This window comes from Haliotis asinina, chromosome 7 (assembly GCF_037392515.1).
Source record: "Haliotis asinina isolate JCU_RB_2024 chromosome 7, JCU_Hal_asi_v2, whole genome shotgun sequence".
In the NCBI taxonomy this organism is placed as follows: domain Eukaryota; kingdom Metazoa; phylum Mollusca; class Gastropoda; order Lepetellida; family Haliotidae; genus Haliotis; species Haliotis asinina.
The window spans coordinates 38,555,151-38,571,629 of record NC_090286.1 but is presented as its reverse complement, the minus strand read 5'-3'; the positions used below and the strand labels follow the sequence as shown (position 1 = coordinate 38,571,629).

The 16,479-nt window shown below is 40.3% G+C and overlaps 1 protein-coding gene across 2 annotated transcripts in view; it reads left to right on the top strand.

Moving 5' to 3' along the window:
- Positions 1-16,479, top strand: part of LOC137291374 (acetylcholinesterase-like) — a 43,083-nt gene that overhangs the window by 14,701 nt on the left and 11,903 nt on the right. The window contains exons 2-5 of one of the 2 annotated variants that reach the window (XM_067822691.1): positions 5,763-5,924; positions 12,991-13,141; positions 14,606-14,791; positions 15,645-15,841. In XM_067822691.1, the coding sequence (XP_067678792.1) occupies positions 5,763-5,924; positions 12,991-13,141; positions 14,606-14,791; positions 15,645-15,841 (696 nt within the window). The remainder of the gene's footprint in view (positions 1-5,762; positions 5,925-12,990; positions 13,142-14,605; positions 14,792-15,644; positions 15,842-16,479) is intronic. The other variant, XM_067822692.1, reaches the window with a different exon arrangement.

Below are 16,479 nucleotides of genomic sequence, written 5' to 3'. Positions count from 1 at the left end.
ATGTCCTGCTGCTGGCTTTAGGCCATCCATCTTATGATGTTGGTTTCTCATCGGCAGCTTTGAAGGCCGGACGTAGTGTAGCATTCAACAATACATTCAATATCACTCTGCCTTTGGTCAAGAATACGACAAAGATATTTGCACAGATGGTTCGCATTTTGATAGTTTTTAGTTTGAAGCAGATTATGTGGAGAATTTAACTTTGTGCTTTAAGTGTATATCATAAGGTTGCTTACAGATATTCTAAACTAAATTCAGTTTTAAATCTTAAAAGAACGCGTATGTAGAATTTAAACTTCATTTGTGAGATAGCAAGTAGATCATTTTTCATTGGGCCATCGACCCAGGAATTAGAAGCGATAAAACCCTTTCCACATCCTTACGACTCGCTGGTAAAAGAGTCGATTATACAATTCTGACTAAACCAAGAGTGTGTCTTTGTTTCAGCGGTACTGCAGCTGAAAGATGTTGTTTATAAACAATTGTGTCTGGGCCAGACAAACCAGTAATTATCACCATGCGAAACGATGACCGAGCAAGTGTTAATGAATCACCATGAAATACTGTTGATACCAGGTAATCACGAAGAGGTGAGCCTGTCGTGCCCCACTCTTGGCAACCGTCTTAAACATATGCTAGTCTGGTTCAGTGTTCACCTGAAATAAATCGGGAACGTATCGTACAAGTCAAGATAGGGAATTACATTCGATTAACTTTTGTTAGAAGATTATCAGGTGTGGAACGAGGACACACCTTTTGAATACCACAGAATACCTTTTGAATACCACGTAGCACAAAGTAAACTATCATCACAATAAAGAGAAGCGTCAACCAGATCGGGCATAGATCTGACTGTCCAAAAAATTGGCGACCAAGAGTGACCACCCCAGAAGCTGATCTTTACCTGCGCATGCGCAGTATCAGTTTGCGCAAGAAGATGCTCACAATGGCGTCATCGACTCCAACTGTGTTGGGCTTCCTCATTAAGATCAAGTTAGTGATGATGTTGTGGTCTATCAACGATTTCGGGGCATGTTAGGACCCCGTTAGATTAAAGCTCTCTGACGTTATATCATTTTGATAGAGACAAACTAACCCATATATATTGAAAATGAACCATAGGGAGGTCAGAGATTCCGAGCCTGAACCAGATGAAATCTAGACATACTTTATTCAAGGCTTAAGCTTTGCTGAGAGGACTTGGCATTAGCGGTAAATAATGTGGTTCAGGGACTGCAAGACAGACTAGTATCCCGTCATCATCGCCTGAATCATCTACAACGAAAACACTGTTCAAATGTATTTAAGTTTTTCCTCGGAAAATAATAATAATGAAACAACTAACAAATCATTTTTTTATTTAGCTATAAAATGTGAATTACGGATTACTTGTCTTTTTTAATCTTAGGCTATGACATATTCTGTTTGTAATTATTTATAAAATACATATGATTATATATAAAATATATTATATTTATATAAAATTATATATATATTGTCACATATATTTCATAGATATTACCTTCCTGTGTGATGCGGCAGTCGAACTGGTCGTTAAACGGGTCAATATATGTGTGCCTTGTATAATATAGATTCATGGGGACAAATGGATGGATAAAAAAAACCCATTGTTTCATGACCGGCAGCAGATTGGAAACAAAACAACACCAACTGACCTATTGAGACGCGGGCATTTTGCACAATGTGCACACAATGATTCCACTTCACACACTTTAGGTGACATCATGCTGCTGGCTCATTTTAACCCTTCTGTAACGCATTCTGACCATGATGTACATTTATTGTGTAACACTCCACCACTGAGACTCAGTAGTGTAACGAAAAGCACGGAGGCTAAGTTTACTTCGACTCATTACGTTTATACAACTAATGCAATGAGAATCAAAAGGTCATTATTTGTCCTCTTGTATATATTTAATGTGCTACAGACGGTACCTTCTGATTGGTATGATGAATTTGAAAGAACTGGCGTTCAGACTTACTATATCACAGCGCGTACCTTCTGATTGGTATGATCAATTTGAAAGAACTGGCGTTCAGACTTACAATATCACAGCGCGTACCTTCTGATTGGTATGATCAATTTGAAAGAACTGGCGTTCAGACTTACAATATCACAGCGCGTACGTTCTGATTGGTATGATGAATTTGCAAGAACTGACTTGTACATGTACCATGCACATAACAAGAACTGACTTGTACATGTACCATGCACATAACAAGAACTGACATTCATCATGTCGGAACCAGTGTGTTTTTCAGGACGTACAAACTAGGTTAACTGAAGGTGGAGAAAAGGGCATTAAGCACTTAAGGTGTTGAGAGATCGCGTCATACAGCTAGAATACTGCTGAATGTAGCATCGATATACTCGTCATGTAATCAGAATTGTACAAAAGCAGAAACACTTTACGAATAATTTAAATGCTTAGATAGCAAAAGCATTTTGCTGACGGTGAAGATCGGGGTAAGAATTAATGTTCAACAACCCATGTTCACCCCAAGAAGCGACTAAAACATTTGGCTGGTCAGGCTTGCAATTGCTGACTTGCTTTGCAGAGCCAACCGTCTGACTTAGATATACACACCTAAAACCTACCAGGCCATCATGGCACTAGATTATTGGCTACAGCTGTGTAAACTTATGATCGTCATTACATGAACCAATAGCAATATTCCAGCAGTATCACGGTGGGGAACACCAGAAATAGACTTCACACACTGCACCCATGTGAGAAATAGAACCCGGGTCTTCGGCGTGACGAGCGACCGCTTTAACCATTAGGCCACCCTACCAGCACAATGAACCAAGGAGGAAGAGAGGAATGCTGAAAGATGTTAATGATGTTTCCATTGTGGTTCGTCATTTTCTGTATTTTTATTTGCCTGGACTACCGTGCTATGATGTGTTGGGAGTACGGGACATTCAGTTCCTCACGACATAACGCTCCGACGCTTTGGGGGACATTACAGAGTGATGTTTTTATCCAGATGGGTTGATGACAGTCGTAACAGTTACTGAGTATTCACAAACTACTGCACCATCTTTAATCACCAAGTGGCCGGGAGATGCGCAAGGCTATATTGGAACGTTATGATCTCTTGGTCCCGTATTCACTGCCGTTCTGGGAAAAGTGCCGCAGAATGATGGTAATTGATTTCCGTAGCATGTCCATTGCACTTGACAAGTAGTTAATAGCTTGTGCTTTTCAGGCGGTGTCACTGGGGCAGTTATCAGATCAATACCGACAAACCCGGCATGTTTTATGTATGCCGATCTGGGCGCTGTTCATTTCCTATCCATTGCAGCATGCACGGTAAAGTTCGTTACAAGTGTGTGCTTGATTTCAAGAGGACTCTTGCCTTGAAATGACACATGGTCGGCGTTAATTAGATGGAATCATTTACGGTAAAATAGGCTGGTGATTTATTACTTGCTGTGTTATGATTGGAATTTTTTGTCACTAAAGTTTTATGTCGAAAACAATGTAATAAATGTATGATAAGTCTTAATGTTCGGACGGCGTCACTTACAGATTACTTTGACAAACTACTTGAGTAAGGATAAGATTTTAGACGAATGATACAACCTGCTGATTTCGACTACAATAAACAATGCAACCAATTTGGAATGAGTTTAATGCTGCAGCAGGATTGCAGCAATATAACGGTGGTGACACCACCATCGATTTCTTTCTGAAATAATGTGGATGGAATTTTGTAGATTTCTGAAATACGTTTTACCGTACGCTGCTGAATTTTAACCCTTGTGCGTGTGTGCACGTGCGTGCGTGCGTGTGCGTATGTGGTGTTTGCAGTTTTTGATCTTCAAGGAAGAAACCATTACAGCGAAACCTTCTTGTCTAATGGTACTAAAACCGCGATACCTTCTTGCATGAATAACTGGACTAGAATTAGGAGATGAACGTACTGTGTTGGGAAATCAGAGGTATATAATGAAATTATAATAGCTCTAAATTTGATTTAAAACCGAACGTGTAGCGTGAGGTTTTAAATACAAAATTTAGAGCTATTATAGTTTTGTTATATACCGCTGATTTTCCAGCACAATACGTTTATCTCCATTCTACCATTACCGTGTTATTCAGATTTTAAACAAATACTTAACGTGTTGGAAAATCAGAGGTATATAACGTGATTATATACCTCTGGATGGCTATGATTAACCAATCACAATCCAGTATTTACTGAAGTCATGGTAGAATTGGTATTCAGTAACTCATGCTATAATATGATCGGATGACCAGGGTCACTAAATTCGTTCCCACATCGTATCCCTTTTGCGTAGGTCGATGATCTTGACCACTAGATTGTCTGGTCCTGGTTCGATTACTACAGACCGCCACCACATAGCTGAACTTTTTCTGAGTGCGGCGTAAAACTAAACTCACTCACGCTTCCACATGTACGAAGATCGTGAAAGGTTATTGAGAATGGGTACAATAACCGTGAAAGGCTTTGTAGATCTTCCATCACATATTTGCCTGGACCAAACATTATAACCCAAGTTCACTATGCAAGTGTTAAAGCATGTGTCAAATGAAATAATATTTTTTTTCAACATGTTTTGATTGTCCTCTGGTTTAAGACAAAGGTGTATCTTAATCCCCTCTCCTTTTGGATGTTCCATCACATACGTGCCTTGACCATACACTATAATCAAAACTCACTGTGCAAGTGTTGAAACGTGTCAAATTAAATAATATTTTTATCAACGTGGTTTGATTGTCCTCTGGGTTTACGACAAAGGTGTATCTTAATCCCCTCTCCTTTTGGATGTTCCATCACATACGTGGCCTGACCATACACTATAATCAAAACTCACTGTGCAAGTGTCGAAACGTGTCAAATTAAATAATATTTTTATCAACGTGTTTTGATTGTCCTCTGGGTTTACGACAAATGTGTACCTTAAGCCCCTCTCCTTTTGGATGTTCCATCACATACTTGGCTGGACCAATCTACCGACTGTCTTGCTATCATGTGTTGTAACTATGTCAAGTTTTAACATTCAGTCACTCATGCCACAACGCACTCTGAGTGAGTGAATTTAGTTTTACGACACTTTTAACGATATTCCAGCTATATCATCGCGGGGAAAAACCAGAATTGGGCTTCACACATTTACCCACATTGTGAATCGAACCCAGGTCATATAAATATATATAACATGTAGGTTCTTTTCCGGGAGAAATGTCACAGAAAATGGTGGAATGGTAGTCACTGTAGCTATGGACAAAGCGCACTTCAGCACACACGTATCAGTCTTTACTTCAGCATATTTGTTATAAACCTGCGCTGGGTTTTCAGCCGCCTTTTAGGCATATTCCATCACTAGCAATGGGACACGGGGTAGAAATGATCTCACCGGGGTTGCAAACGCTTTAATGTTTTCAACTACAACTCTTGACATGAACATACATTGTGCATAATATTTCATAATGTTGGTGTTTTCGAACCGTTGAGACAAATTCTCGGTTGTGTCGAAGTCATCTCTCGGTTCCTGTCGATTTCCTTATATTCATCACCATTTTTATTAGTATTTTTTTTTTTTTTGTGAAGTCATCGATGTACGATGTAAGATATGCGAAACCAGAATGACCGGTAACGCACCGTAAACAAAGACAGAAGTGATACATCAGTACTGAAACCATCTCTGTCAGAACTGAATACTAGTAATGAACATTTCCTATACAGATTTCTCCTTTATTGATTTACAGAACCCGGAGGAACCAAAGTCATGGGAGGGAATTTTGAACGCCACAGTCAAGCCTCCAGCGTGCCCCCAGACAGAATCCGAATGGTCCTATGTTCACATGCACGTCCCTGGATACACCGACAGCGACGAAGACTGCCTCTACATCAACATCTACGTACCACAGGTGCGTGTGACACCGTATCTTAACGTACCACGTGTATCTGTTTAGAACTGCTTTAATAACTGCTTCAATTGTATAGTTTAACATTTCGTTCTTATTTGAGTGGAGAATCGCGTAGCAATATTGCGTGTTTTGTTTGTTTTTGTTTGTGGTCTGTGTTGACCAGACACTCCAGGGATCAACACCATTAGCATCAGTCTACGCTATTGGGATACAATGACAGGTGCCAACAAAGTCAGCGCCACCCAATCCTGTTTGTCGCCGCTTACGACAAGCATGGGTTACTGAAGACCAATTCTAACCCGGATCTCACAGGTTGTTTTATTTTGAAACCGAATGGTGTCGCATAATGCAGCTAATAAAAAACCCCGTACATCCAGCAAGTGAAACAAATAACGACTTTAAGGGAGTGAAGAGGATACCGAGAAAGACGTATGGCCGGTGTAATGCATTTGTGTGACATATAGGTCTCTCTTAATTATGCTTTCCCCCGTAGCTCAAGTGTAGGTTGAGTCGCCTGTGACACGACATGCATGTAGGGCCTCGTGGAACACTGTGCAGATATGTCAACCGACTTATAAATGTAGGTTTGTCTCAAAGCGGTGAAATATCAATGACCACTTTTCGACTGCTCTAAGTGGTTCGAGGCGGAGGGGGTAGCCTAGTGGTTAATGCGATCGCTCGTCACGCCGAAGACCTGGGTTCAATTCCTCACGTTTCTCTGACAGTGAGGCAGTGCAGCATCATGGTTTTTATCTTTAGTGTGACTGAGTTCGACCCGATTATGTTAACCTACAAAATAAAGTACTTCCTTGTCGCACGAGGTATTAAAAGTCCCTTTTTGAATGCCCTATTTTGAAACGTATAGTCCCGTTTTATTACAGATGAAAAATTGCCTTGCCTTCGCGTGTGTTTGTGACGAGATACCCGTTACGCAGGTTATTCTCACCATTCCCGAACACTGTGTGATATTAGTTCATAAACAGGGCCTACATTTTCGAAGCTCTCTTTGCGCTAAGATAGTCGTTAGTTAATGTATGACACCTACGGCTGTCTTAGCGCTGAGAGACCTCGAAATCTTGGTCCTGATCTACACGATATAGTCAGAAACGTACACTGTCATTAAGTAGAGAGTTCGTATGATCATGGAAAGTAATTCTCTTATACTACCCATCAAAAGTTAAGACTCACTTCAATTATTCACTATGTGATATGAGTATGTATGTGGTTACATCGAAGATGAATTACTCCACTTACTTGTGGGAACCAACTGCACACTTATGCAGATGAAATGTACGTGGATCATGCATCAAATTGCTGAAAGGCGTCTGCAGATATCGTGCATGTGAACAGCTGCGTTTTGGTGTAAAGATTTGTTAAGGAGTCGCACAATTTCACCGAGTTTTATCATTTATTGAACTGATGACAATAATCTTTTCAACGTTTACGAATTTGTTTTGCAATACATGTTCATGTGTAAACAGTACCTTTATACCGTATCAGATATTTTTACAAAATCGAGTATAGAACAGCTGACTGAAAAACTGGCTACATTTACACTAGTGAGTCTAAACAAAACCAAACTAAACATGTACAGCAGGGCTGCCATCTTTATGCTGTTGTGAACTTCTCTAGTCAGTGTTTGTGAAGTATTTAGCGCGGACGGATCCAGAGGGGTGGCGGATGGTGTAAGGGTGCGCCCCACCCCCTTTCTTAAAAAGCTGTATCCTCCTCTGCTTAATTGACAAGTACAAATGAAGCACAAAGAGAAACCAAACCCTTGGCGCAACGTATTCCATTTACTTCAAAGAACCGCATAATTATCCATCAATTGAATCATTTTTCACTGTTTGCAAATCTAAATATTGATTAATGGGATCTGCAACAGTTATTAAATGTTCCGTTCAAGCCATGTCAATTGGGCCTGATGGTGGTGTCCTTTTCCGGAACAGAAATAAAAACTGTTTAATATTTACACATAAAACCTGTGCTTCTTAAAGTTAGATTTTTTTGTCATTTCCATGGAAACAAGGGAGACTCTTTCCGGAATCTGTTTCCAAATCGTTCGATACGTCTTCCCGTAACTTGTCACCGGCTTTGGAGATATGCCATCTCGTAATGACTGTTGTTGGTATAAATACCGGTAAGGAGATTTTACGTCAGGAAAACCAGAAAGATCGGTTTGTCTGACTGTCTCGTGTACAGATTCTGCAATACGCCTTTAGTCGGAGAACAGTCGTGACGTGCAAATTATACATCTCTCGTTGGCGAGGTCTGATAGTAGTTATGATATCGGGTAGTGCTGTCATTGGTTTTTCATGTGAGTGAGTGAGTGAGTGAGTGTTACGAAACATAATAACAATATTCCAGCAATATCACGACGGGAGGACACCAGAAATCGGCTTCACATATTGTACCCGGGTGGAGAATAGAAAGCGGACCTTGCATTAGGCGAAACGCTACTCCTGTGCCCTTAGTTTATATATAAGGAATCCGCCTCTGTGGTATACTGGTAAGGCCATGCACCAGAGAGCGAAAGGTCGCGCGTTCGATTGCCTTAATGTCTCAGAGAATGTTTGCCATCAGATAGTAGAAATTGGTTATTCTCTTGGGACTGGCGTCTACTTAGTTTCAAAGGTTTCCCTATCAATGGCTGACGAAGTATTTTAGTTATTGATAATTACTGTATATAGTCGTACATACGTTCTGGAGTTCTTCCACATTCTTCTCAGTGGTGGTTCTCACCGAAAGAATAGGTTTGATATCCAACACAGGTGAAATGTGTAAAGCTCATTTTAGACTGCCTTACGCCTTTAACGGGTAAAAGAAAAAAAATCAAGCAAACCATTTAAAACTTTACTTGAGCAAAGAACATCAAATCTGAAATTGAAATCCTCAAAATTGTTTCCATTTCGAGTCTAACGACTATGATAACCCTAATTCAGTTCTGTTGAAACAAGAGAACTCAAGACCTTCAAAGAAAATGACGTGAAAGTTAAGCGCTTCTAACAACATCGCCGTGTAATTAAAAGTTTGACTGGAGTTACCTTTGTCCTTGAGCTGGTGTTGCACAATGTCCTTGTATTCGAGATATGTTTTTCTCTTGTCAAACAAGCCGTAATGCTACCATAGAGCTACAGTTATCTCCATAAAGCCAAGGAACGCCTATCTGAACTGAGGTTTATTGACATTAGCATGCGTCTAGGGAACGACGTCGTGGCATACTCTTTGATTCAGTTTACTGGGGTTAAGAACGTGTAATTATATCAACACTTCCTCTGTACACACGGCTAACCAACACATTACCGGTCAGTAAAACAGCACGGGTTCCAGGGTTACAATCATACTTCCGGAAAACCAACGACAGCTAACTAAAACTCTTCGACAATAACTCCAAAGCTGAAACGAACTTGAAGCAAAGACGATCAATTACGCAAGACTTTATCATTGACGTGACGATAGCTTTCACGCGGTTTACGTAACTATCGACCCATCTTGGTAAATGAGACTATCAAAGACGAACTATCTCTTAATTAAGGAAACTCGACAGCCAGAAATAACTTTCTAACTATCTGTCACTTGAAAATGGAATTTGTATTCCGCAGCGACCGATTTCCTCGCCGTGCCAAGACCAGACTCTGATGTTGGAGAGGATGCTCAGTGCTTCGGGCAAGTTTGAATGTTTCAACTGGGTCGAAGCCAGTCTTTCCTAATGAAATGACAGATTCAGCTGATGGTTCCAATATTGCTTTTTCTAAGCTTGGTTTCAAATTAAAGAAATATTTATATATGGAAATGATTTTGGGTAGAGTGAAATGAAACTAACAAAATCATTTCCGTAGGGTAAGTCCCGATGGTTAATTGCTATTATGTCTACATGTGCCTTGAGGTCTTCCGTCCTGGAAACAATTGCCGAGGAGACATACAGGCCAGAATTGACCTATTGTGTAGTCCATTTCAGTCAAGGGTTTTAATTCTGGGTTGATAACGTCATTCCGCACACACCCACACCGTTACTCAGCAGATGGATTGATACAGAGGTGTTCCAGCTGAAATAGTCCGGGTTTTTCCATCATTTGGTGAAGTATTGTGAACATGACAGCTTTATTTATTATCGAATTGGTAGTGCTTAAATTGACGCCGTGTCACAATCACTGAACTATTTCTTTGTCATACATCTCTGTATCTTCTTTGCACTCGTGGCGATCCGAGTTGGAATTAAACTTCAGCAACCCACACTTGTCACGGGAACCGACTTACGGGCTTAGTGGATCAGGTTCACTGTCTTGGTGGATGTTTGAGATCGTATCCCAGACTACTTAATGAGAGCGATGCTCATGATGTTATTTTCAATTTTGTATGGTTCAGAAGTGGCTGTCCAGACCGCCGTCATATAGATGGAATGGAAAATTTCGGCATTTAACATAAACACATTTTTCATTGATTTGTATCTAGTTGTATTCTTTAATGCCATATCACCATTTGCCGTTTTTGTGCCATATGTTTAGTAGGCGAGCTACACAGGACCTCTTTTAAATAATGACAGGGCGGAGATAAACACAGACTCTGAAGTACTGTCAGGAGGTGTTTCAGAACCTGTGTTTGGATGCATCGTAACAGTATGGTTTCATTGATTATCAGAGAGCACAATGATAGTTGCCACTGGGGATTGTAGTAACCTTCTTAGCGTTAAAGAAGTCGCTTGACAATTTTGGCATATACATATGATATGCATGCTTGAATTTGTCAACACAACGTCAAACTTCAAACATCTTTGGCGTCAGCCAAAGTGGTATCGCCAGTGCATGGCCTGGAATCGATAGCAGACTTTCGAAACGACATGCTGGTGGGTGACAGCGTTCAGCACACTGAGACAGATTTCTCCTGATTACTTTAAGATGTCATCACTGTGTGACCTGTGGAACATCAGTGCAGTTAACGTTTTTATCAAACAGTGCGTTTTTTGTCTCCGTGAGGCTGGTCTCCGGCAACGGTGTGCATGCACTACCAGACATCTCAGACGAATGTTTAGATTTGGATTGAAGATCACATCGTCTGTACGGACCAACGCTGGGCGTAAGTGATGAGTCGCGATACAACCAATGTAGCTAGACATCTTGGATCGTCATACTGAAGATTTCATCATTCCAAACTGAAACCATTTTCAGGTGCATCCGGACGTCATTGTGCAAGGGTCAGACATGCCTATTTAGAAAACGAGACAATTGCAAAGTTTTAAACACCGATTTACCAGACGGGTCACCATAACTTATTCCATTATTGCTAATGTTGAGTAGAAAATTTGACTCTTAGCTACATTCGCTACCATAGTCGTATAAGATTCATTAGATGCTGAGACTTATTTTGAGAAAAAAGTGGCATTGGAATTCACTGTACTGAAAAATCATTCAAGGACAGACGCATTGATCCTTCTTGCATATATTTGTGGCTAGGTATGGGGCGAGTATCGTGTAGTGAGTGAGTGGGTTAATATTTAGCGTCACGTCGGCTCGCTGACTCGACTGACACATGTCATCGATTCTCAGTTGCGTAGGTCGATGCTCATGCTGTTGATTGCTGCATTGGTTCCGACCCAGTTATTTACAGACGGCCGAAATATAACTGAATGCGCTGTAAAACTAAACTCACCTTATGGCGGATCGTTTGTTTCTTCTGATCGATAATCGCCACATCTGTCAGATGCCTTTGGCGCTATCTAGAAGAAAAAAGGCTTACACAGAATAACTGGAACAGATATTTGATTCCGATGAGATATCTTTGATCTATGGCTATATGTGTATCTCATTTGCCGCTCTAGTGCTCCTTTTGGCCGTAACCTTTATCGGTGTTAAATCAGAGTAGCCTTAGATCATACAAACTAATACTGCCGTCGACTGTACCAGACATATGTCTGTCGATGCTTTGTCGACAGAAAGTTCATTGAAAAGTGCGAGAACAGAAAACAGTTGGATCTCGTTATGTCGAACCTGTCTTTGGTGTTGAGAATGGCGTGGACGATATAGTTTTTCTTTTATATCTGTAATACTTGGTTCAGTCAGGCGGCAGCGGTGTTCAGCTACACTGCATTTATGGAAATGAATGAATGAATGAATGAATGAAAACCGAAAACAAAGACACAATAAAAAAAACGAAAAAAGAAAGTGTTACGAGTGTGTATTTTCTGTATATTTTGTTATTGGTTAAGTGACCCATTGCCTCAGATTGTGTCTCACTTGTATTGTATTTGAAATCGGTATTGTGCAATTGACTTGTGACTTTGTATACCTTGCTCTCGTTGCATAATAATACAAAATTTGGATGTTTTAGACTTGTCTTTGTTCTGTTTTGTTCATTCACATGGAATTTCTTACATCGTTTGTTACGTCGAATTCTTAACCGTGACAAAAGAAATAAATGAAATGGAAAAACATGACCTATTTTCTTGAAACCATTTTGAGTAGCTGTAGTAGCTGTCTGTGTTTTCCCTTAGCACGACTGCCATGTAACAGCGAACAGTTTTTGTGTAGTAGCGGGCAGTTTTTGTGTTACAGCGAGGAAAGTTTTTTGTGTAACAGCGGACAGGTTTTGTGCTTTATTCTTGGTTGTTTTGGTGTGATTGTTGTGTCAACTTGGCTTATGGTGGTAAACTTCAAAACCAGATGCAAAATATCTGTTGACTACCGCGAAAACTGCTCTTTGAACTTTCACCATTATATCAGTCTTAATTCTTAATTTCTCATGCAAGCTTTAATATAAAACCACCCAAACACAATTTATCGCTGGTATTTATTATAATAGTTCCGTCAGATTAAGACACAAAGCTGACGATTGTGTACCAGTGAATCTAACGTGTTCCGTGCGTGCCTAAAAATATCCATGGAGGTCTCAGTCGAAAATATGGTTTCTGCCTTGTATTATGCAGCGACACAAACATGGACGTTGCCAAATATGTTTTAAATTCATAATATTATTTGCAAAGCCTGAACAATTAGCGTTATCGTAATTGTTTGGGCTTAACTACCTCTATCCTTGTGTGTACATGATGCTATCTTTCGACTTAATCTTCAAGACAGGTGGCGCTGACAGCAAGATGGCGGTCCTTGTGCACATTCATGGCGGTTCTAACGAAGTCGGCATGGGTACGATGTTCGATGGAGACGTTTTGGCAGCTCTTGGAGAAATTATTGTTATCAATTTTAATTACAGACTCGGGCCATTCGGTGAGTGTACTGCATGAACCCTCAATCACGAAGCTTGTCATAACAGCTTTCAGACCCCACGGGGGAGGGTGGGTGGGATGCAGGGGTGCAGGGGTGCAGGGGTGCACAGATGCGTAGCAACGCCTCCCCTCTTTTGTTCTCAAAGTTCATTAAATGACCAATGAAACTCAAGTGAAAATGGAGGGTGCACCACAATTTCTCACGAGTGCGCACCTCCTCCCTTTTTTCAAAAAGCTATATCCGTCCCTGGACCCTACCAATTGCACTCCTTACTTTAAGGAACCTATTTCTTGATATAATGTCTCCTCGCAAACCTATACATTTTGTTCGTCATACCAAAAGAAAAAACAGTAGACCTTGTTGTGTTAGATTTTTCACCTTAATGAATTCACCTTTGGGATCAAATATAAACAAACAACATTTATTGCTGACACGTTAGATACACATATGATTAAAACAGCCATGTGAAGATACCGGAATAAAGTATTTGGCACCTATTGCTGGTAATGGCAGTGTAGAATAAGGATGGGGTAGTTTGACTGCACGTCATCGTAGCCTGATCGTGTGACACGTACCTCAGGCTATCAGTCACTAGTTTGACTAGCCTGTCCTATCATATGTGTGGTAGTGCAAGTCAATACATTGATTACAGAACAGTCTCGTTTCCTCTTTACTCGGATCCGTCCTATAGCGCAACTTAGTGCGATAACCAGTCCAGAATTTTTTAGACTATTTCATTTAACTGGATGCATAAATATTAATCAGCATGATATGGTACGTCTAGGCAATTGTATATTGCAACACTACGGCCCTTTAGCAGTCTGGTACTGAATTGATGTAATACCTATCTCATTGTGTGTTACGAAACTACAATGAATAAGCCTTAAAACCACATAGAAGGTGTAGCCAGTGAGTCAGATATATTGTGAATAATTTTACTACCTCATCAAACAGGTTCACTCTGTGATTTCTTACTTAAGGTATGCTGCCTAAACCTCAGCATAAAATATAGAAATACGGTGTTGTTAAGTTTTAAAATCAATATTCAATTGTAACTATAATTTTCTTATGAAACGAGGAAGTTTAAGTCCGTGTAAGCAGAGTTGTTTGTGGTGTCGGCTGATTGGCTGAAAAGTAGGTCATTGTCTGAATCCGTTAATGAGACTCATGTTTGGGTACGTGCCGACACTGGCGTTCAACGGCGTTCACCCTCAACTCTTACTGACTAAGTCATATAAAGCAATGATGATCTGACTTCACAGGAACCTTGAGAGCGATTACTTTATTAATCTAATTTTGAAATTGATGTTCATGCTGTTGATCACAGTATTGTTTGACCCTTTGAATCAGTACACTTAGGTTTGGCAACTGCCTATGTTCGCACGATGTAATGTGTGCATCCAGACGATTTGTCTTTAAAATTCCTGTGTCCAATTTGTGTGGATTTACCTCTCCTTGTTGCAGGGTTCTTGAGTGGCGAGCGACCAGAGTTTCCGGGGAACTATGGGCTAATGGATCAGACTGCAGCTCTCAAATGGGTAGCCAAAAATATTCATTTTTTTGGAGGTGACCCAACGAAGGTCACTGTGGAGGGACACAGCGCGGGAGGAGGAAATGTTGGGTTTCACATTGTGTCACCTCATTCAAAAGGTTTGGCGGTCGCGACTACTTTCGTTCATTGTTTCTAATGATAGAAGAAACGTATGGTATATTTCCACACGTTTCTGACATATGACTTTTGTGACAGGTACGCTCGTTTCCCCGAAAACACGCTTTCATTAATACAATTCAATTTGCACGTGCTATTTACTCGTGACAATAAAGAAATGGCGTTACTAGCTTGTGACAGCCAGAAAAATGTCCTTCATAGCAATTAACAAGCAGGAAATGACTTCACTAACTATTAACATGCAATAAATGTCTTCAATAGCCTTTTTCACGCAAGATATGTCTTCACTAGCTATTAACATGCAAGAAATATCTTCACTAGGTATCAACACTACAAGACATGTCTTCACTAGCTATTAACATATAGGAAATGACTTCACTAGCTATTAACATACAGGAAATGACTTCACTAGCTATTAACAAACAAGAAATGACTTCACCTGCTATAAACTATCAGGAAATGTCTTCACAAGGTACAAACAATCACGAAATGACTTCCCTAGCGATTAGCATGCAAGGCATGTCTTCACTAGCTATTAACATGTAAGAAATATCTTCACTAGGTATCAACAATACAAGACATGTCTTCATTAGCTATTAACATATAGGAAATGAATTCACTAGCTATTAACATACAGGCAATGACTTCACTAGCTATTAACAAACAAGAAATGACTTCACCTGCTATAAACTATCAGGAAATGTCTTTACAAGGTATAGACAATCACGAAATGACTTCCCTAGCGATTAGCATGCAAGACATGTCTTCACTAGCTATTAAGAACCAAGAAATGTCTCCACTAGCTATCAGCTTAATGGTTTATTCTCCTTATAGGATTGTTCCGGTATGCCATCCTACAGAGTGGGTCACCGACGGCTTATTGGGCCCTCCTACGGCCTCCCGCTAATGCCATCTTCAGAACAATTCGCTTTGCCGAGAAACTTGGTTGTTATGCCGACCAGGATATGCAGAAACTGAAGCAGTGTCTGAAGACCAAAAACTGGACGGACATTATAAAGGAAGAATATGATGTAAGTGAAAGATTTAACTCATTGGTATAAAGCATCAGTGAAGATCCCGCTAGAATTGATCTTCAGTCACCCATGTTTGTGGTAAGAGGCGACTAACGGGATCGGATGATCAGGATGACTGACTTGGTTGACACCTGCCATCGGTTCCCAGTATCGTAGATCAATGCTCATGTTGTTCACCCCTTGATTGTCTGGTCTAGACTCGATTGTTTACAGACCGCCGCTTCAATAAAGCTGGATGCGGCGTCAAACTAAAACCTCGCACATATTTACTGATGAAAAACCCTAAACTTATATAGCACCACACAGCAATATTTTAGGGGCTGGAAATAATGACAAACAAAGCAGTAGTTGATATATTTTTTATACGAAACGGCCCTTGTTTTCGGGGTTCAAAGACAACCTATCTGAAAGTCACAAACTGTTCTTACTGGAATCTCATGTGATTGTGTGCTTTGCCTCCTGGTGGCAGACATATACATGATACATATCATCATACAAAGCTGTTGGTTCTATACGTTAAGGAGGATTAAAATAGTGCGTAAATCCGGTTCGATCCAGTTTATAACATTCTGCACCTTAATGGATCATTCAGAATGATGATGACCCCTGCAAATCCATTGACTGACTGCTGCGCT